The following is a 24,377-nucleotide window of genomic DNA, read 5'->3' on the forward strand; positions in this document are numbered from 1 at the left end:
ATGGAACGTCCTGGTTATTTTCGTAACCTCCGTTCCCTGATGGAGGGAACGACACGTTGTGTCCCTCTTGCCACAATACTGAACTACCCGCTGAAATGGCCAGTACCTTGTCTCGACTCCTCAGCACAAAACCTGAATGAGTGGTTGCATACCAGCTCCTTTTATACCCATATGTCCGGGGCAGTGGCATGCAAATTCCACTCGCCAATTCCCATTGGCCTTTTTTCAAAATCAGAGGTGTTTGGGGCTCCCAAGAGTGACACCTAGTGTCACTACATCGACACAACGTCTCATTCCCTCCATCAGGGAACGGAGGTTACATAAGTAACCAGGACGTTACTGTTTTTAAAGATTAACTTTAAGTTAGCACTAAATGACAGAAAAAGTCATCTAAATCTAAAAATAGTTGGGGAAAAAGTGTCAACAATTCTATCCTATAATGGCTGATAAATATCCAGTATCAACTGACCACAATAAACGTTTAAAAAAAAATCACTAATATAACTTATGGGCCTCTAGTAGCACCAATCGGAAATCCACTCAAATGGCACAGGTTCTTGCGTGTAGGCATGCACTTATATTACAATTTTGGCAAACCGATAAGCCAAAATTACTTTAATGTTATGGCTGATTACAATAAATTGATGATATTAAAAATCTGTACTATTTTGTTTAAAAGATTACAAATAAAACACACTAAAAATTAAAAGCAATAGTTTATCGGAATTTTGGCATAATTAAAATGTGTTAAAAAAAATAAAATTTACTTTGAGATCTGCTAAAGATGATGTTAAACAGTGTTACATTGTTAGTAATATTAATGATAAACCAAGTAACCACTAGATGACATCAAAAGTAATCTACATAAATCTAAAAATAGGTGGAAAAGAGTGTCCACAATTAAATGTCCAATAACAGCTGAAAAATATTCAGTATCGACTGATCAACTGAAAAAAATCCCTAATATCAGCTGATAACCAATGTTATCATAATATATTGCAAATACATGTGACATTTTAAGACCGTTACAATTTACTTAATGCACAGTCTATGATGCTATGAAAAAAATTTCAGAAAATTTCAGACTGTTTCATATTACTTCATGTTATGCATGTGATATCCTGAAAATAAATGCGTGTATGTGCGTATGTAAGAGAGAAAGTGTTTATGCTGAAAGCTTGCATGCACTAGCGTCTCCCGCATTTGGCGAATGGGATGCAGAGATAACCATTTGTACATCAGATTAGATAAAGTTAACACCATCGGCGCAGATAACTCCACTTCATATATTTCACCGTACAGCTGTGCCAAATGTATCAGTCAGTCATCCAGTTATGAAGATCTGAGCTGCATCTATACAACGAGCTCTCGTAGGCCAAACGTCCTGACACACTCGGAATATCAAACAGGCAGCATGCATACACTGCACGGGGGTGACTGAAGGAAACTTTGAGGGGAAAATTAATGAGCTGAAATGGTTATAAGGGATATTAGCACAGATGTGAGCATCCCGAGGTACACATTCCCCAAAAATGCACGGACTCTTGTTCCCATGTGTAGCCGGTGAGCGCTATGGGCGGTACAGGGCTCGTAAAAGATGGATCGTGCCTTCCGTTGGGTTTTTGGGTCGGGTTTATGGCAGGTGAAAGTGTGTGAACAGTTCTCCTGTGACTTGCAGTCTGTGTCCATGCCAGCATGTCCAGTGCCAGTCTTGCAGATCACTGGCGCTAAGGGTATGTCTTGCTGCAGACTGGTAAATTTACAAAGCACACACTCACAGCATGCAGATTAGCGTGCTGTTTAAATGTGAGAAAACACAGTTTTGTTCATTTAAGCACAGGTATATTCTAGAGCTGTCAAAATGTACGCGTTAACACATGCAATACATTTAAAATGTTTAGCACATTACTTTTTCACAATTGCGATTAACGCATTTACTAATTTTCTCATTAGATTCTGATGTTTTATTCAGCTCTGTGTGAGTTCTAAACACTGGTTGGAATGACGGGAATCATGTGAATTCCATATCCAAAGTGGACAGCCAGTTTATTGAGTTATTGTCTATTGACTCCCAAAAGAAGAGTTATTGACTCCCAAAAGAAAGAACTGATTCTGAACACCTGAAACAAGTCGTTAGTAATTCCAGACTTACTCCTGTACTAACCTACGTAATTTGGTATCAAAAACCCCGCCTCTGGTCTTCATTGGCTGCTCGCGAACAGCTTTGACCCGCCCTCAAACACTACACTAAGCGGTAGACCAATCACAACAGACTGGGACATCTGACCAATCAGAGCAGAGTAGGCTCTCTGAAAGGAGGAGTTTAGAATGAATCCTTTAGAATGGATCATCGAACAAGTCGTTTTTGACACTGAAAAAAAAAAAAAAAGGTAATGCTGCAATTTAAATTATGAGCAAATTAAAGTGTTTTTTGACCTTGTATGCATGTAAATCTATTGTATGAGACCTTTAAAACAAAATTAGGCACGTTTAAAAACCATAATAGGTGCTCTTTAAATAAGCATTGCAATGAATATACAATCTATGGGGACTAGTTCTTTCAATTAGTCAACCTTCCATCTAGACTTTGGGGAAACGTTTAATGTTACATGAATTGGTGCTATTTTTGAGCTTTTTATATCTTTACACTGTGGAAGGCTTTGTTTGGAAAATGTTAATAAAGCATTATGGTTAATTTTGTAAGAAGGAAATACATTTTGAAAGGAAGAAGTATATACAGTATATGCTTGTGACGAGGAGAAGGGCAGCGCCAGTGCCTCTTCCTCATCACAATGCTATACAAAAATTTCAGCACTTTCAAAATCTGTGATTAATCGCGATTAACTATGAAAAATTATGTGATTAATCACGATTAAAAATGTGAATCGACTGACATCACTAATATCCTCAAACAAAAGTCAAATATTCTAATTTTGAATCAACACCTCATTTGTCTCTTTTAAAGGTGAAGTGTGCAACTTCTGCGCCACTAGCGGCACCAATCGGAATTACAAGAATAATTACTGTTTCCAAAAAGATTTCCCAAACACTCTACTAGTACTACAACCCCTTCTGCCCCGTACCGTCTTTGCTTGCACATATTCAAACATGTTGCACCAAGTTTGACGTCAATGATAGCATACAGCATTAGTTCTTGCAGCCAGTTGTGACAAGCCAAGTTTGAATATGAGCAAGCGCTAATGAGATTTGACAGCTAAAGGGGGAGGGTTAGATTTAAATTCCGGTCTGTTCCTCACACAAAGCTATCGTATGGTTTTAGAAGACTTGGAATATAGCAAACAAGTCTTATGGAATGACATGAGGATAAGTAAATGATCACAGAATTTTCACTTTTGGGTGAACACACTGAAAAAAATGACATACTTCACCTTTGAATTATACATTAACGACTTTCGAGTTTTCTCAACAATTAGGTGCAGTTATGACTCGCTTGGGTGGCCATGATATTCTTGCTACTGTGTGTGTTTATGAATTCTTATCTGAAAGTAGACATTTCATCTGATAAGGCTTTCGCACAGAGAAATAAAAGCTCATCAGAACAGCAGAGTTTTAAGTGTATTGTGCAATACTGTCTTTCTAAAGTTTAACGGAAATGACAGACAAGACAAATCAAGTCAAACTTCTCTGCCTCTTTCAGAAAATACACGTGGTACAGAAGTGGCAGAACTCTCAGAGGGCAAAAAAGAAGTTCCTCTTTATTTCACATCAGTCAAGGGACCACAAAATAAGTTTAACATAATTTTTTTCATGTCAACTGAACACAGAAAATTACTAATGTTGACGCTTATCTTGTGATGGCATGATCTCACAATTGAATATGTCTTTCATCGCTGTTTCTAGCAGTTTAAAGGAATAGCTCATCCAAAAATGGGTAATAAACCTGTGCAAACACAAGACACATCATGCCAGGTTTTCTGTCAATGACACCAAACTCACGTTTGGTTCTCATGTGTCTTGTAACCGACCATTACGTGCCAAGTTTGAATATGCAGAATTACAAAGAAGGTTTCATTTTCAATGAATAACGATTTTCGTTTCTGTTTGGTTCTGGACATTTCTGTATGTTCTTCAGGAAAAGCTGTTGTATGGCTTCAGAACATGTGAAATATAGTGCATGAGTCAAATGGACTCTTGCTTTTTATGACATTTTTGGAGCCCTACAGCCCCTAGTCACTGCCTGCTTTTGTTGTATAAAAAAAGAGCAGTGTGAATATTCTTCTAAATTTCTTGTTTTACATTCCACAGAAGAACGAAAATATAACAAGTTTGGAATGACAGAATTTCTTTATGGATTAACCTTTACTTTAAATAAGAGATTACATGTCATAAATGATAAGATCCAGCATTAGCTGTTCAATGAGTCATTTATTGATTGAGTTGATGGATTTTTATGTAGCTGATGGGCGTCCACTCAATGGACCTGATGCTCTTTTTTTAATAGATGGGGGTTAACATGGCTCTATTAATTGCCTCTTGTGTTTATCGCATGCAAACGGCATCATTCACACACATATGAGTCATGAGATACATTCCCTCGATGCTCATCATTATCACCTTTAACATTCCTAACCATAAGTCATACCAGCTGTATCGTTCCAATGACAGTATCAGCCAAAGCTTTCAACAGCTCCGGCAGCAAATAATTAAAGACCATTATTTACCTTCCGTGAGATGAGCAGCTATCTCGCACCTCTATGTTTTCAACCTTTCCTCCCCCCATTTCCTTCTCTAATATAATATATATTGTGTTATATAATAACGATATAACTATATAATAGATGTTGAAATAATATAAAATATATTTAAATGTCCACGAAAGTCCAATTTGGCAATATTTGTGCTGTCTTCAGACCTGTATGAACTTTTCCTGGGACTTGGCATGGATTCAAAGCAATTTTTGATGTTGTTCTTGATATCGTTTCACGGGTGTTTTCCCATCCACCGGCATTGTTTCCTACTGCTGATGATCACAAATATGGCGGCTGCGAGGAAAAAGTGATGTCACTGAAGCAGGTCAATAGTGTGCATGAATATCGGCAGACCAATATTTCGGCCGAAATTCAACTTCGAATATTAAGATTATCTGCTTCTGAGCAATATTAACCTAATTTCAATTTTGATAAAATAACCAAATATCAGATGATTTATCTAAATCAATTTTGGCTGATATATCGGTCAGAAGCCAATAATCTTAAAATGACCAAGTATTGGCTGTTTATTATTGGCTTCTGACTAAAACGCCATTTTGATAAATCAGCCGATATTTGGTCATTTTAAGATTATCGGCTTCTGACTGATTTATCATCCAAAATTTGATATTCCTAAATCAGCCTTTATTTGGTCATTTTAATATTACAGGCTTCTGACTGAAATACTGGCCAAAACAGATACCTTGTGTCTAACAACAGCCTTGACAATGAATGAAAAACATTTACTTTTTCAATTATTTTTTCATTTTGAGTAAATGCTGTGTAACACAAGTGTTCATTTAATATAAAAAATTGAATTTACCTCTTATTTGAATCATTAAATGTAATCATTTATAGCAGAGCACCATTATATGAGACATCGGCCACCCTGTACTCTAGATATCGGCATCAGACACTGAAAAACACGTAAACTACAAGTTATCAGCCGATTATGATTATCTTAAAATGGCCAAATATTGGCCGATTTATCAGCCTGGCCAATCACTAATGCAGTCAAATGTCAAATGAACTTAAAAAGACAAAACACATCCAACATTGTCTGATTAATGTCCTAGCAATTAGTGCATGTGCTCTGACACATTAAGCCATGGTGCTCATTATAACGACGTGAGTTTGAATCCGGCTCCCAACATTGTCCGATCTTGTTCCCTCCTCATCATTTCCAGTCCTCTCTCTGCTACTACAATATACTATAAATAAAAATGGCAAAACGGTTAATCCGAAACTGCCTTAGGTAATTTTATAGCGATCAACACCAAGGTATTAAACAGTACAACCCATTGAACAGACTGTACAACTATCCTTCACAGCCTTAATTAGTTTGCGAAAAATTAAACATGGCGTCTACTCTAACTAACGCCTATGAGTTGTTTAGAACTCATGGCCTTGTTTGGTGCCTTTTGCTGCCACTAAAGACGTTTTCACTCAGTTCCCTGGTGTTCCCGTCGGTCCCACGGCAGAGCTGGGGAGCGTATGTGTCTCAATCATGGCTCAATTACAGCCTCCTCGCCTCAGTATGAGAGATCGGTTATGAATACACAACCGCCGCCACCAATCACCATAACCACTGCTCTCATTACCATCCCTTTAACCAGAGCGATTATTACCCTTTTATTAATGGCGAGAGACCCGAGAGGCAGATTGGAGAGAGAGACGATGAAAGAAAGGAGATACAGCGGCACGCAGTAAACGAGTGTCAGGTTCGGTGCACACACTGAAAAATTAAACCAATTAGGAGTGCCGTTTGGAGCCCCTCCGTTCGCATTCCTCTCCAAGCCACTGAACAGCTCCGAGGAGGGAGAAAGAGGTAGAGGGACAGAGAGGGAGGAAAAGAAAGAGCGCTGCACTCCATTCTGTCATGCTTGGTGAAGAGCAGAGAAGAGCGAGCGAGAGAGAGCAAACGTTGCTGCGGAGAGGCAGATTAAAAGCAATCTATATCCACATAAATCATTGATTAAATGAATCATGAAATTAATATGTAAATTGTGTGTTTAACCTCTATTTATATACCACTGTCTGTCATCGTAGCGTAAATCTAAAACTAATTGCGATTTCTCAGTGAGCCTGGGAAACTGCAAGACACAGACAAGGAGTGTTAGGAGAGAGAGGGGTAAAAGTCTGACATATTTATTAACAAAACATTCAGCTACATCAACTTACTCATTAACAGCAGTATTAAGGGAGAGCGGTAAGAAAACAACACAGTTTGTGCTGCATCAGCAGTCTGACTATAACAAACGTAGGAGAAATTCCTTTCTGCCCCACAAGACAACAGTTTAACGGGAAAAAAAGTTGTTTATAGTTGTCCGACGAGAGGCAATTACATTTATGATATATATGCAGTATTTACAAACCGTAAAAAGTATGACAACTATTTACAGTTTGCAAATACAGTATTAACCTAAAAATTATGCTTCGTGCTGCAGTAACGTCCAGATTAATTTACTGTATCTACCACATTACATTAGTTTACACCAACAAAAATAATTTTAAGTGTTAGTTCAGGTAGAAATAGCACCTTAAGGTTACACTTTTTCCAGTGTGATAAATCCAATGTGAACGCAAACAATAAGCTGACTGACTCCCGCATCTGTGTATGTGTCTCTCAGACAGACACATTGTTTAGGGGCCCCATCAGCCGCACTCTAAGCAGTGATGTTGTGTGCCTGTGTGATATTGTGCGTGTGGGTGGGTGATATAGGTGAGGTGGAGTGATGGGATCGGAGACCCTTCCTGCCCCGTCTGACATAAACCACACTCCGGACAGTCCAACGGGCCACAGAGGACCCTGATTTATAGATGGGCGAAAGGCAGGACAGCCGTGGTGATCTTTCAATAAAACATCAAAAAAAAGCTCTGACCCATCCATTACCCACAAACCCCGGTGGAACAGGTGTGTCAGGTGAGCCTGCCATCCCTAACACTGCAATCTCACACAAAGGCACCAAGGGAAAAGTCAGGATGAGTGTGTGTACAGTTGAATTACAGCACAGTGAGAAAGACAGAGAAAGAAGAGAGAGAACAAGGTCTAAACTACTATTAAATTCAATAATGCTGATGTTTCATTGATCGTAAGTTCAAAAGCTATACTTTTAATGAGGTCTGCAACAACTAATCAATAAAATTGACAATAATAATAGTAGATAATGAATGTCATTATCGATTAATTTAGTCTATTCTCATTTAAACTTTTTTTTTTTGCACACAGTGTATAGTGTACATTTCTTTTACAACAAATAACATGTGTTTTAAATAAATATTACATTTGACTTCTTTATCCAAATAACTGATTAAACAAACCAAACAAATAATCGACAGATTAAGGTTCAGGAATAAGGAATATTCCTGGTTCAATACAAGTTAAGCTTAATCGACAGCATTTGTGGCAAAATGTTGATTACCACAAAACTTCATTTCCACTTGTCCCTCCTTTTCTTCAAAAAAAGCAAAAATGTACCATGACAACAATGGAAGTGAATGGGGCCAATCTGTAAACGTTCAAATACTTTTCAAATATATACAGTAGCTACAAGATGTAAACAATATGCGTGTGTAACAAATCACTAGCTCTCTTACGGAGGAGGAAGTGAGACCAGGTAAACAGTTGACGTAAATCTTTTATTTACAATGCTTTTCAGCGTTCTACACAAAGGTTTACTTTTCAGCACAACCATCACACACACACACAAGACTGCTGCGTGCGTCGCTCTCTCTCCCTCTGGCGGTCTGGACTGCCCCTTTTATCCCTCTCAGCTCTCACAGCGAACACAAACAGCTGTTAGAGATAATTTCCCACAGGTGTCAATCCTTACCGTTCTCACTCCCCCGGCCACAGACATCGCTCAGCCACGCCCCCATCACCATAGCGTGTTTGTTAACATGATTTCAGTGAGATAAAATCCCTAACCTTCTCTGTGTAAAGTTATATCCAATTTTATAACAACGTTGCCATGATGATGTAATGCCGTAAAAACTATGATTTAAAAAACTTTACAACTCAAATAATAAATGTTTTAACTGAAATGTATGTAATATATATATATACAGTATATAGGCTATATATTAATGTTTAAATTAAATAATAAGCTTCACATTTCTGCCTTTAAAACCTCCAAAAATTGGCCCCACTCACTTCCATTGTAAGTGCCTTTTCCTGTACACTTAATTTTTCTTTTTTTAAAGGGGTCATGAAATGGAAAATCACATTTTCCTTGATATTAAGACATAACTGTACTATAAAAACATACTGTAAATTTCAGAACTCAAAACTTAATCCCCAGTCTAAAAAGATAATTTATAGTTCCCACCTGTTTGAAACATCTCATTTTGAAAACTGTGTGTTCGTGACATCACGAGACATTGCTCAGTTGTATTTACACGCCCACCCCAACACGTGTCATCACACCCTTGGCCCCGCCCAGAGGCCCTCATTTACTATTGTAAACAGAGAGGGAAAGAGACAGGCTTAGTGTGACCAACTATTCCTAAGCACCAAAACGGACCCATCTGGACTATTTTGAAGTTTGTTGTGCATATAACATGCATTACACAGACATCTTTGACGGTTGTCGTGTTTATCACGCCACTTTTAAAAGATACGGTGTCAGTTACAACTCAGAAAAGGAGACTCCGTTCGGCTTCATTCAGCTGCTCTGCGTCTTGCTGTTCTTGCACACATTTGTGCTATTCTCAGTTGTTGGTGTATGTAAACAAGCACTAGCTGGACGGCTTTGACCATTTGGATGCGTTTCTGGTGATCTGCATTATGTTTTCTTATGTTTAGGACTGTGTATGTGTGGCTAATATCAGCGTTGACTGCTTGTAAACCAGTCATAATACAATTCAGGATTTGCAAAGGAACTGTAAAACCATGAGTAAACAGTTTCATTCATGAATATTTCATATGTCTTGACTGTGTGATTGTTTATAGTCCTGAGTGTTAACAGGTGTGCTTGAGTGAAGTTTAATATATTTGGATGCAATGTGTTGGATGTGCATTATGTGCAAACCCTAAAATTTAGTTTTATAATGTTGTGGAGAGCTTGTTTATTCTCTTCCGATTGAGTGGCTGAGGCCACATCTGAGCGTTTGAGACAGAGGGACAGAGACAGGTTGGAAAATTATCATTTATTACTAAATTATTAACATTTTGGTGCAAAAAAAAAAATTACTGACCTTATCAGTGGATGTCAGAGAAGATAATAACATTATATTAAAAAAATAGCATTTTATGACCCCTTTAAAGAAAAAGAGGGACAAGTTTGTGTTAATCAACTTTATGCCACTAAAATAGCAGTTGCAGCACTTGTTGTACACTGCATTAAGAAAAGAATTAGACAAAATGTAGAATGACATAAGTTTTAAATAAAAAGTTGGAAATCAAATTTGTTTACTTTATCCAATTTATTCATCGAACAAATAATCGACAGATTAATTGATAATCTAAATAGCTGTCATTTGCAGCACTAATATGAAGCAATAACAGGAAATCTACGTGTGAAACGTTTGCATGAGGTTGTTGGTGTTCATCAGATTACTGATATACTGTATGTTTCTATATTTTTAAAACTGAATTATTCAGCAAATATCCTGTTTTCTTGCAAACTTTTACTCAATTACACTGAATTCAGTTATATAATACAATTATGTAATTATTATAATAAAACATTAATGATGGTGTTGATCATTTACAATTGTTTAATCTACAATGTGTTACTGACAATGTCTTGTGTCTTACTTTTCATAAAGGCACAGAAAGTTAAAAAAAGGACTGATCTGAAAGTTAATATTTAGTCTAGTATGGAGAGGTTTCTTAATGGTAACTCTTTACAATCAGGCTGCATTTGTTAACATGCATTAGGAATCATAAACTAACAATGAACAATACATTTTTACAGCATTTATTAATCTTGGTAAATGTTCATGTCATTGTCATTGATAGTTGTTAGTTCATAAGGCATTAACTAATGTTAAATTAAAAAATGTATTAGTATATGTAGAAATTAACATTAATCTAGATTATTAAGTGTAAAAGTATCATTCATTGATGGTTCATGTTAGCTAATGTTATGAACTAATGTTAACAAATACAGCCTTGCATCATGGGATACGCTCCGTCCACAAAGGCAACGTGGAGTACAGAAAGGTGAAATACAACGTATGTCTGACAAGAATGCAGCACAACGTGGGCACACACACACTCAGAGCTACTTTTTGATATGTTATTTGATACATGCACTAAACTGCAGGCAGATCACTGTCAGTGTGTCTTCAAAAGAGACCAATAAAGCGTTATGCATGCTCTCCCCCTTGTTTCCCTAATTCACTTCATTTCATTTTAACTATCCGTAACAATCTGGCGAGACATTACCCTGTAATGAAACCACACAGGGCCTGATTGTTTTCATCAGAGATACCAAACTGCCTCATCTACACACACACTTACGCATGACACCATTCCTCATGACAGAAACAATATTTACACACTGTTTTCAGACATACACACCCACTGACCTTACAGCAAAAAGAGGTAGTTGTGTATTATGATTGTGAAAAGATCAATGTAACAAAATTATCGAGTCAACTAAAATCAAGCAAATCCTCGTCTTTGAAAAAATTTGCATTTTTGTTTGACCACACATGCATGTCAACATTTAAGACACATAGACAGAGTTTACACAAATATCTAAGGCCTGTAAAATGCTGTTATTAGGGTGTGCCGTGGGAGCGGCCTTTAACTATTTCACTGATTGGATGCAGGCCTATCCAATGATGCGTCTCCGTGAGGCATTTTTGAGACACAGACATCATAATGGTGAATAAACAACCCCATAACCTGCTTCATAGTGTGGTTCCAATTTACAGTCCCGTATACATGCTTAGCATGTTTCCAATCAGGCCTGGGGCAGCTATTAACGGGAACTATCTAAAAAAATGAGAATGGAAAACACATAAATGAAACTGTTATTGAGCATGTCCATGATTCACATTTAGGACCATTTGAATATTTTTAAAACTAAGAGGCAAATTAAATGCAATGCAACTCAAAGCAGTTTGAATAGTTTCTGAAAAATTTGACAAAGGTTTCCCATCTGAATTACTCTGTTTTGGAGTTCAAATGTCATTATAAATCAGAGTCGCCAACTCTCAATTCAAATCAACGTTCAGCATCCGTTGAATTCTGCTGTTATGTGTAAAGTTGCAACGTTGTTTGTTAAACTAAACAGCCAACAGTTAGGCTGACTATATTACTTGGTAGAATAATTGTGCATTTCAATTACTTTTACTAATCATTTTTAGAATTTATTAGGGCTGGGGGGGGGAATCGGTTTTCTGAATAATCACTGTTTTCATTTGAATGGTCCTGAAATCAATTCTTAAAATGACAAGATTGATCTTTCACTCTATGCCAGGAGAAACTACACAAAAGAGAATCTTACGTATCACTTTTTATTTATTCTCATTTCGGTACCCGCGCGTTGTTTGACTGACTGACAGTCGGCTTCCTTCTGTGCGTTTATGAGCGCGTGTGCTCTGAGAGCCCTCGCGGAGCGGCAGTGACGCGGATTACGTGCTTAATTTATAAATGACATTTTTTAAATATCTCAAAAATGCTGGTCCGTGTTAGGAATTCATGTAAACATGGTCATTTATGTCTAAAATAAACATAAAGGAACAAAAAAGCAGATTTGTATCCAAATACCGAACTTGAAGTGTAAACGCAGCCTGTGTAATATATTGTTTTTGTTACATTTCATTTCTTTTTTTGAATGTTTACATGAATACTTGATACTGCTGTTAAAATTTCAAGCACTGTTTTTTTTTAAAAAAAATTTCTTTGTTCTGTTATTTTTATTTGTTCTATTGCTTGTAATTTGATTCTTTGTTATTATTTTATTACTGACTGTTTACTTGTCTTGAATCATTACTTGAGAACTTGAAACAATGTTTACTCAAATTAGTTAGTATTTTGTTTTGGTGTCGAAATTGGTGTTGAGAATTATCAAATTGCTTTTTATATGTAAGCTACATGAACATTATAACTATAATATTCCGCAAACATAATCGAATTGAATCGAAATCGAAATCTGATCAAATCACGAGCTTGCGAATCGGAATCTAATCAGGAAATCTGTATAGATACTCAGCCCTATTATTTTTATACAACATTGATGTCATTTTGTATATTCCTGTTGCTGCAGTTTAATAAAAGCTTTGCAGTGGTAAAATGGTTGTAACACACGGCATCCCTCTTTTGGCTTGTTGCTTTACTTGCAATGTGTGCATAAACATAAAAATGTAATATTGAAGAAGTTTATATTGTAAATTTACAGATTATTTTCTTTTGACAACAGACGTAAAGTCTTGTACAACGAAGTGCCGCATATGCAACTGCACCGATGCAGTAAGCTACTGTATAGAGATTACCAATTGATCCCAACACAATGATTCAAGTAAACGGTCAGAAGATAAAAATAAAAAAAAACCAGTATGAGAGAGAGACAAGGCAAACAGTTCACGAGGGTTAGGCGGTCCCACATCACCACATTAACTATAAAAATAAGTCACAAATATATTCATACATTCCTAAAATTAAAAACACACTGCGTACAGTACAGCCTTATCACTCATAACACTCACATCACAACAAATCTGACAAATCTGTCTAGAATAAATGTACTTCCTGTAGATTTCTACTAATATAATATGAAGAGAGTAGCGCTCAGATTTCCTGGGTGGATCATATATGTGACCATTGCCGTAGCTAATGGCATGAAAGGTGGTAAGGTTTCTAGGGGCCTACAGGTCCAGGGGGGCCCACAACAAATTATTTTCACATGAAAGTGGCCCAGAGCAATATACAGTCAGGGGTCCGAGAATTCCTTGCTACAGCCCAGTCTGTGACACATTTAAAAAGTTATACTGACTTTTTCTGCTTTGATGCAGGCTTCAGGATGAGGGTATATAGGAGGGTGTGTGGGGGTAATCGGAGCTAGGCTGCCCAGGGCAGACAGAGCACCAGAACTGGCCATGATGTCATCACATACCCAAGGCTTTTCCTGATTTATCCCAGACACAGAGAGGCTCACATACACTCAAACACTCACCTCCACAGTATCTTCCCATTGCATTCCACCTTGCATCCTTTCATCTTTACTTCTTTTAATATTCCAGAGCAAACAGATGTTTCTAGGTTAATGCAACATGACATCAATGTACCTTCAGTCTGTCAACGCATATCAAACAAACTCGCTCTGAAAATCCAGTTGCGAGTCCTGAGAGTCACTTCGCTAGAGAATGTGGTTGCCAATCTCTTTCATAGCTAAACAACTGCGTATGAATAGAACCATATTTAGCACTTCAAATAGGACTGACAACTGTTTCCTGCTGGTGTTTGAATGCACCAATGGAGTGGTATGCTATCGTTAATAAGATTGTTGAAGACCATTGTCGACATTAAGTGTTTTTCTATGCACGACCTTACATTGATTATTCCTAAAAAGCCCACAACATCATAAGGTCATAACCAGTTTAAGCAAAAACCGATCAACATACTTACATTTCCGCCCATTACCCCGATTTTGCGTAACATGTAAACACATTTACTGCCGTTCATATCGGCTTGTTGTGCGAATGACTTTACTTTTTAACGTCAAAATCAGAGAGCAGTCCCATGTGAACGCGGATGCGTGTCATTCACTAAGTTCCGCACATTCCCCAGCACTTTGTGTTTGTTTCTTACATATTTGGGCTCATTTTGTGCTTTCAGCTACAAATGAAATGCTATGTATTGAAAAACAAAACTATATTCTAAACTATTGATAGTACTAAAGGTTTAAATCTATCTGCATTTAAAATGTATTTGAAGTACTATTACATGTTAGAGAGAACAGAAACGACATGTTTTTGTGAAAATGGACAAAATTTGTGAGCTTTTTTAAGATTAATTGATTAATTATATTAATTATATTAATTATACATATATATATATATATATATATATATATATATATATATATATATATATAGTTAGTATAATATGACTTAGTGAATATTACTGTATATATGTAACTGTTGTGCGTTTATGCTATAGCTTAAAGTGTATTTTATTTATTTTTATTTTATTTACTTATTTTTATTTTGGAAGAAAGAAGAGCTGCATGGTGGTCTAAGGATTATATAAATTCTTTAATAGAATATATATATATATATATATATATATATATATATTTTTTTTTTTTTTTTTTTTTTTTTGCATTATTTGTAAGTGTCATTTGTTGTTGGGTTTTCTTTTTTCTTACTGTATTTTTTGTAATATTGTTTGTGTACATTTCTTTTTTGTTGTATGTGCAATGTGAAAAAAATGCTATAAGTGCTGAGAAAAGTTTCAACTATATCTGATACATTTCAATGCATTCTGCAGAATTCCCTGAAAATCTACAGTACACAGAAAATTAATTAGAAAAATGTCTGTAGAATCTGTCATGGACGACTTCATTAGTGAATTTGCGCTCCTTCAGAACAAAAGCAACTTGAGACAAAAAAAAAAAAAGTATATTAAAGCACACAATTTCAATCAATTTTCCCTGTTTTTAATTTGCCTTATTTACTAAAGTGATCTCATGTGTCTGAAGGCTACTACTCATTTCAAGCCCTGATTAGTGTAAAACAAACAAAACTAGGGTCATTCTGATATTGAGCTCTGTTTTCCTGGCAAAAAACACATGAGGTATCTTATATGGCCAACAAAAAGTGGGGCAGCACCTTGTTCTTCAGGTGAACCCATCTGCCCAAACTAGATTGAGGGGGGTAAAGCAGCGAATTATTGCCTCCAGATGTGGAAGGCAATAGCAAACGCTCTTCTGACAAGGAAAAAACACGACTTTGCCTTTTCCTCAGATCTCCACATCTTTCAAGTGCATCAAACGTTCACTTGAGCTCGACTATCATTACCGCAACCTCTTCGTTCTGGCGCAAACGGACCAACAGCTGCTAGCTCGCAGGAACAGGGCATGCAGTGGAAAATGTCATAAAATATTAATCGCATGCTTGGGATGCTAGTTATCGCATCCTCGACCAGCTTCAGTTCCCCCTAGCGCAGCGTGGCTCCCGCCACCCGAGTGAGCTGATGCTTAATGTCAAACCAAACTATTAAAGTGGCGGAAAATATTATGAACTCTTGAAAATGGATTAGATGGGGCTAAAGTTTCAAGGCCTTTAAAATACTTAAGGAATCTGCTCTAATCGTCTCCTCGCCGCCAACTCTGCGACAACAGACAATAGAGGGGCGGAGGGGAGTGCAAACACCAGCTCTTCCGGTAAAAACTACTTTGCAAATTTTAGTGTCACTTTCAATTTTCTGCTTCCTGCTTCTCCCCGAATCCCTATCCAAAAACAAGCATTTAAAACATCAGTCCTAATTAGATGATTAGTGCTTGGAAGGAGATAAGTCATTTGCATAATTCAATCATAAGAGTTAGAGATACATATTTCCATGTTCGTTTGTACAGTTATCTCGGCTGTCCTGGGGGCTGTGATACTAATGTGATTAAACAATACTCTTGCATGGGGCCTAGTGACCTCCATTAAAGCACTGCTAGAGGCAAAGCAAAAATTAATTTTAGGAGACAATCAATTTTATTCTACATGACTGTAATAAATATAGCCCTGCTGCAGATGTGTCATTAAGCTCAGGAGGAGACTTTCCCAAAGTCAAAATGACACTTGCTCTCTCTTTTTTTCCTCTGCAGGTCTGTAGATGGTGAGCCGAGTGTGTCATTTTTCCTCTTGTGAGATTCTTGACAGGCCATTTCCATCTGTCTGTTTTAACCTCTTATATGTATCTCTCATTTCTCTCTGATTCTCTCTGCCACATAGCTGCTCATCACCGAACACCTGCTATTTCTCATCCCCGTCGAGACTGTATATTTTAAGAGCTAACTTCATAATTGCAGCTTCCAAATGGTCCACACAAATGGTTTGATGAGTCTGAGTGTTAAAGGGATGGTTCACCCAAAATTGACATTTCTGTCATCGTCATGTTGTTCCAAACCTGTATGACTTTCTGTGGAATACATAAGGAGATGATAGGCAGTATGTCATTCTGCCTGACATGTCCCTTTAAGAGTTAACTTCATAATTGCAACTTTTAAATGATCCTCAAATATCATATAACAAGTCTGAGTGTTAATATCTAATTAAATTTTTGTGCATATTCACATATCAGCCTACAAAATTTGGTTTCGTGATTTCCCCACGTAAGGATTCAAGTAGCACATTTCCATCACTAATTGACCACATGTGTCTTTGCTTTGCCTCTAATTCATTGGTTACGCATGGGACTAGTTATTAAAGCGCTGTGGCTTGGAACAGGCACCCGCCAATATTAATGAGAACTCACATGGCCACAAGTTGTTTTTTAAGAGCCTGTCAGCAGTTAAGCACTTGCCGAGAGAACGAAGGCTCAATAAGACCAGCTGCCCACTTGCAATTGTAAAATTTGAGTACCGTGTTTATTTACTATGAAGAACAAAACATCTGACACTGGAAGGTCCCAGTTATCTATCTATCTATCTACCTATCTGTCGTGGCCCCCAAAAAATTATATGGACACTTAAAGGATTAGTTCACCCATAAATGAAAATTCTCTCATCATTTACTCACACTCATGCCATTCCAGATGTGTATGACTTTCTTCTGCAGAACACAGATGAAGATTTTTTGAAGAATATTTCATCTCTGTAGGTCCATACAATGCAAGTGAATGGTGACCAGAACTTTGAAGCTCCACAAAGCACATAAAGGCAGCATAAAAGTAATCTATAGACTGCAGTGGTTAAATCCATGTCTTCAGCAGCAATATGATAGGTGTGGGTGATAAATAGATAAAAAAGTCATTTTTTACTATAAATCTCCACCTTTGACCAGGCCCTGACTAGTTAGTGGCGTTATGCATGAAGAATGTGAATCGCCAAAAAATAAAAGTAGACGACTATGGAAGTGAAAGTGAATATTAATAGTAAAAAAAGGACTTAAATATTGATCTGTTTCTCACCCACACTTAGCATATGGCTTCTGAAGACATGGATTAAACCACTGGAGTCTTATGCATTGCTTTTATGCTGCCTTTATGTGATTTTTAAAGTTTCAAAGTTCTGGCCACCATTCACTTGCATTGTATGTACCTACAGAGCTGAAATATTCTTCTAAAAATCTTTGTTTATGTTCTGCAGAAGAAAGAAAGTCATGCACGTCTGGGATGGCATGAGGGTGAGTAAATGATGAGAGAATTTTCATTTTTGGGTGAACTATTCCTTTAAGCCACACTTAAATGTCATTGCATTAGATAATAAAATATCAAACCAAGAGGCATTTATTATAAAAAAAGATGGCAAAAATACTTGTTGCAAGCAATGTTGGGTTTTAAATTATAAAACATAAGATATACGGTTCAAAATGACGGAAAATTTGACACTTTCAGGTTGCCATTGTTAGTGGAACATGTGATGAACTACTTCACCAGTGGTTGCTCTGCTAGGACACCTGTGTTAATTTGAGGGAACTGATTTTTACATCAACAATAAATCACCGTGGGACCACTTAGTTAAATGTCATTGCAAAAATGGCTCAGAGTATTCATGCATTTTGAAGTGTGGCATAAGTGTCCAAATACTTTTAGGGCCACTGTTTAAAAAATATAATAGCCAGACAAACAGACCTAATAGGCCATCTCATCTCAATTTGTTCTCAGGTACAACCTGGCACTGAAGCTGCTCTAGATACATCAGGTTATCTTAATTCATAATTTACTGTACAGAAAGGGTAAAGGGAAGAGAAAATCTGCAACAACAACAAAAAAAAAGATAACCCAGAAAAAAAGGAAAATGTATAATTAATGGCTGACATTAAGGTGCGCTGAAGGAAGAGTGACAATCTGAGGAGATGTGATGAGACAGCGGGGTGTCTCGGGCAGCGTCAGAGGCCTCGGGCGAAGTCACGGGCGCTTAGCTGCTGTCCTTATGGACCGGGCGCGCGAACGGAGAGACTTTGGAGACGCGCGGTCACGCAATGGTGCGCGCACTCCTGGCAGGAAATGTAAAGGCGTAATTAATTAGAAATATGCGGCTGTCTGCGTATTTTATGTTTATCAATATGTTTACGTTTGAAAGTTTACATATGTAATGTTCAAACTTGCCTTTCTTTTTTAAAACCAGACAAAAATCAATCACAAGTGGTTAGACTCTAATTCAAATTAATACGGAACATCCTTCTTTATAAAGGTGTCAAATTGTGCATTTTAGGGAATCTTTCAAACGCAGTACTTTGAGGCACAGTGTGATAGTAGCTCGCGCCTGGGGCAACGATGGGAATTAGACACGTTTTAAATTAATGACTAAAAAAAGCAAATCGCTTCAAGAGACGAAAAAAAATATGACAGGCTTTCGAACAAGTAATGCGTTTTATGATTTAAGTTGACAATTCCTGCAACTCCTGCTAAAGGGCGACTGGCATTAATGCACGCAGGGACGTTCTCTTTGATGATGTTATTCGCATGAATTAACTCTGCGATATATATTAGTGGACAAGAGCTTTCTGCACCTTTTCTATTTTTGTGTGTGTACTTGCACTTGGTGAAAAAAAAAAAAAAAAAAAAAAAAAAACAGTTTAACTAATCCGATCCACCTTTGCGAAGAGGCAGGAGAACAAGCACAGATGTTCATCTCTAATGTAATTCCCATTCAATTTCCTAAGTGCAGTCCCCAAGTGCAAACTAGTTTAGCGTTATGTTTAGCTTGCAAATTCTTTTTAATAAATAATTAATGCATTAAAATCCCGGAGATCAATTGCGAGCTGAGAAATCATAAAAGCGGGCCGTAAGTGGCGAGTTTGTTTGCTGATATGGAGCTTTTCTGTGCGTTTCTGCGTGGCCGAACATTTTTTTAGGCTGTGTTTCAAAACCTAGTGAGCTGTCTAACCTGGGCAGCACTTTGCAGCCTATCGGAACGCGCCTATGATGCCTAAAAATGCAGGACGCGTCCTTGCGTCGCCTCTTTTTTTCTTCTTCTTTTTTTTTATTTATTATTATTTATTTATTTTATTTTATTTATTTTTTTGTCTAATTGTTGTTCACACCAAACGCGTCCTTGTGCCAAAAAAAATCTAGACGCAGCGCCAAACAGATAAAGTTCTTTTTAACCTGTCATGGCGTCTAAAAGACGCGGAGCTCCTGTGCGTGACGCGGCGCGACGGTCAAAGCTGTCTGCTTAGCGCATGTTTACATAGAAAACAACTGTCACCAAAACGCGTCAGATCGACGTTTTTGGTCGCTAAGCCGAGTCTTGCCGTTTATGAGAGTTGCGAGATTTTATTTGTATTATTTTAAAGAAAGAAAGCAGCTCACTAGGTTTTGAGACAGCCTTTAATGTCTTAAGGCACTTGCGTCGCCGTGACCGTCCCGTGCAAACTGATGCAAAAAAACAAAAAATGTTCCCAGCTTAGTCCTTTTGCCAATGAGACTGTGCTGAAGGAGGAGGAGGAGGAGGAGGAGGGGAGGGGAGGGGAGGAGAGGGGGCGGGCTGGGGGGGGGGGGTGGAGGAGGGAGGAGGAGGCGAGGGGCCAGCGCGCACATTAGTTTCAGCCATCTGGTAGTAGGACGGTGGATGATGTTTAAATCTGACTATAAAGGCGATGCTTTGGGAAGGTGAACTGTAAAGCAACGATGCCGAGGAGCAAATTCAATTTCAGGGGGGCCCATTGCTCGTGCAATTTCATTATCCGACCGTATGCTGCAATCTGACTGAGGAGTGAAAAGCGCAGCGTTCCGCACCTCACTCTCTTATTGTCCATTTGCCTGGACTCAAATTAAACAAAATAATGTTGTAAAACTGCCTCTCTCTCTCTCTGCCTCCCTCTCTCTCTCTCTCTCTCTCTCTCTCTCTCTCTCTCTCTCTCTCTCTCTCTGCTCTCTCTTTCTCTTCTAATTAGATGCGCACGGCAGATTGATTCGGAACTGCGCGAAACCCAATAAAGTGGCGGGGGATTCTTCTGGAGGTTGTGCTGGGGATGTTAAAAGGTTAATTACCGAACCTTGCCCAGAATGGCCATCTGGATATGCGCTCTCTCTCCCTCTCTCTCTCTCTCTCTCCCTTCTACACATATGCACGCCTCTCCACGCGTACCCGCGCGCACATTCACCCTTTGCGTCTTGCTGGCGCGCAAAAGTGTACTTTGAGACCACGTTTCTGAATCAACTTGGCTGCTTTTTTTAATGCCCGACCTCTTACCGGTAAATAAAAATTAAGCTTAACCTATCTTGTAAATTTTTAAGCAGAAACTTTACCATAAAATAGGCTTATATTTCCAATAGCTCTCATACTGTATCTAAATTATTATTATTATTATTATTATTATTATTATTATTATTATTAATAGGCTAGTGGGCCTATCATTATTAACACTTACAGAATCAGCTAAATGTCATTCGCAATTAATAATTACATAAAATGCGTAGGCTGCTGTGGATTTCTGAACAAATAATTTGTAGCCTATATTGTGACTGTCATTTCAGCACAAACATACTCCACTTTTAATTAATAACACATAATTAGAATTTGTTTATGTGGATGATAAGGGTCTTTAAAAAGGTGCACTGCTCCCTTTCCACCACACCAGCCACACACACACACACACACACACAAGCTGACATTGCTGGAGGAGCCTGAGAACACTAATGCATCTGTCATGATAACAAGCTAAGAATAACATCTCCTCACCAAACAGAGCCACAGATCCAGGAGAGGTGATTCACTGATTTAAGCAACATGGCCCAACACCAAATGAGGCATTGGACATCATCCAGACAAATAGTGTTTTAAACAAGAATTCCAAAACTCAGAAGAGATTTGATCCAGGATATGGCACTAGTTAAAAGCGCATTAAATGATATTGATGTTTATTCATGTAAGCCTAAATCACTGGTGCAGATAGAAGAAAAATGCAAAGTGCAACTGAAATCTGACCAAAATGTGACCCCAAGTCCAAAGTACTGTCACTGTATTGGGACCTGCAATTTTGCATTAATACTAAAATGAAAAATAAATAAATAAATAAATAAATTCAAAGGTCTCAAGCTTAAAACAATACATATTTAGTGTAAAGTAATCAATAAAGTGTAATTAGTTGGTTCACATAACAAAATGTTCTGATAAAGACTAACTAAACAAAAAGTTTGAACATATAGGGTACTTAAAAGAAGATATAAAGTAATGCGTGGTGAAGTTTTTGCCTATTAAGGTTGTGATCAGTGCAGATGTTTTGGTTATGGCTGTTAAAAATCCATTTTAATCCAATTATTTTAAAGTTTCAATGCAGTGTAAATACAGATTTTTAGGAAGTTAAATGTGCCATTAATCTGAAAGATTTTAAAGTCACTTTCTTAAGTATGGTAAGTAAAAAGTCTGGCTGTTGAATTACTATAAATGTTTAAATGTATCTTTTTAGTTTGCTGGAATTATAAAATAAACTTCATCTAGTGATCAGCGGGTAAAAGAGATTATATGAGAAAGATTATTGCTTTACCCTTGAGAGACCTGTCACTTATTAAGTTTTATTAATATCACTGTACTATTGTTACTTTTGCTCAGGACAATTAAGGCTGCTATTGGTGTTCAATGGATAAAAGGTTAAAACTGCAGGTGGTTTAGCAGAAACATTTTAATGGAAAGGATCTTATATCAGAATGTTTTTCATTATAGAAAAGTAAATCTTTTTAGTGCCACTTTTAATAACTCTCTTTAATAAATCCATAACATATATTATTACTTTGTATAATGCTTAAATGGTTAGCTAATACAGCAGTCAGTAATGCTTTGGTAACACTTTACAATAAGGTTCCATTTGTTAACATTAGTTAATGCATTAGTTATCATGAATAAACAACGAACAATATATATATTTTACAGCATTATAATAATAATCTTGTTAAAGTTAGTTAATAAAAATACAATTGTTCACTGTTAGTTCATGTTAGTTCATAGTGCATTAACTAATGTTAAGAAATACAACTTTTGAAAATGTATTATGTGGAAATTACCACTTACTAAGATGAATAAATATTTGCTCATTATTGAGCAGTATTGCTCATTGTAAGTTCATGTTAACTAATATTGTTAATTAATGTTAACAAATGGAACAGTGTTGTAAAATATTTGCTTGATTAGTTCAAGTACACTCAAAAATAAATGACATGAACAATTAATTCATATAAATCATATGCATTCGTTTTGGAATGTGCAAATCTGTCAAGAATGTTTATGACATATACTTGTTAATGACTTATTAACGACAGTTATTCTAAAGTGCAACACCAAAGTTTAGTTGGATTCAACTTAGGAAGAACATCAGTCTCCACAACCGAGTGTAAATGCATGGTGTGAAATATGTGAGTATCTATGTGGTATAACCCTTGCCTGGCATTGGTGCAGTCGTTATAAAGCGCCTCGAAGTCTTTTCTGGTGATGAGTTTGCACCGGTTCACGCCCGGCTGAATGGCCCCGAGTCCCCGCAGGATCCGCACCTGCTCCACCGTGCACACCACCGGACATATATCCAGCCGCTTCAGCTTGGTGTAGACGGTGTGCAGCCCGCCGACCAGGTGCTTCAAGAACAGGTCAAACACCTGCGGGAGGCAGATGAGCTCCTGACCGTCCACGGTGAACGAGGCCACTTTCACCCCGTGCACCTCTACCATCTTACACTCGTTATTGTTCACACCGCCGGGGCCGTTCCCGTTAGCGCTGATGCCGCCGCCGGTGCCGGTGATGAAAGAGTTGATCATGCTGCTGGTCAGTCGCGGGGACTCGGCCGGGCTGGAGTACAGCGAGTCAGGACGGAACAGGCTGCTCGAGCCTCCGGGAGTGGAGGTCGGTGAAAGCACCGGAGGAGTTGCTGATACGGCCATAGTTTTTGTGAAGTTTCCTCCTTTCCACACCTTTGAGTCGCTTTCGCTCTCTCAAGCACACCTTTGCTGGTTCCTCGCACTGGTGTCTCTCATGCGTCTCCGGTAGCGAGTGCTGATAATCTGTAATGTGCAACTACCTTCCTCGCGAGTGAGTGAGATGAATAGAGGAGTATCGCACTCTAGCATTCAATTAGCCAGCCCACTCCAGGCTTGAGTGACAGCTCCCTCAGCCAATAAGGAGAGGGAAAGCACACGCCTTTAAATCCAATTGGCTATGTGAAAGTAATGGGCGGGGACACGTGTTATCAGCATCTATTGAACTTCTCAAATTGTTGTTCACATTAGATGTACATAGGCTTATTTTATTCGTTTCTTTCGCTTTCAGTTAGCACCTTTATCATTTTGGTAGCACTATTAATGACTTTCATAAGGCATTGACTTTATGTTGCTAAACTGTGATTCATATATTTTAATAAATTATTATTTAAAATAGTATGAACTACTGATATGTTAAGCATCATGTAATGTTTGTTACTGTAAAATAATATTCCATTTCATGTGATTTGATATGCTAATTGTGAATGATTATTGTTTGTCTTTACTGTAAGATAACTTAAGAAAAGTTGAATTTCACTTAAATTAACTGTAATTCATCAATAAGTCATTAATCAACTTAATTATCTTATTGC

At 37.6% G+C, this 24,377-nt stretch overlaps 1 protein-coding gene across 1 annotated transcript in view; it reads right to left on the minus strand.

Moving 5' to 3' along the window:
• Positions 1-23,821, minus strand: part of LOC127431053 (dachshund homolog 2-like) — a 228,797-nt gene extending 204,976 nt beyond the window's left edge. The window contains exon 1 of the mRNA XM_051681278.1: positions 23,198-23,821. Within this exon, the coding sequence (XP_051537238.1) occupies positions 23,198-23,688 (491 nt within the window). The 5' untranslated portion in view covers positions 23,689-23,821. The remainder of the gene's footprint in view (positions 1-23,197) is intronic.
• Positions 23,822-24,377: the final 556 nt, after the last annotated feature.

This window comes from Myxocyprinus asiaticus, chromosome 40 (assembly GCF_019703515.2).
Source record: "Myxocyprinus asiaticus isolate MX2 ecotype Aquarium Trade chromosome 40, UBuf_Myxa_2, whole genome shotgun sequence".
NCBI lineage: Eukaryota > Metazoa > Chordata > Actinopteri > Cypriniformes > Catostomidae > Myxocyprinus > Myxocyprinus asiaticus.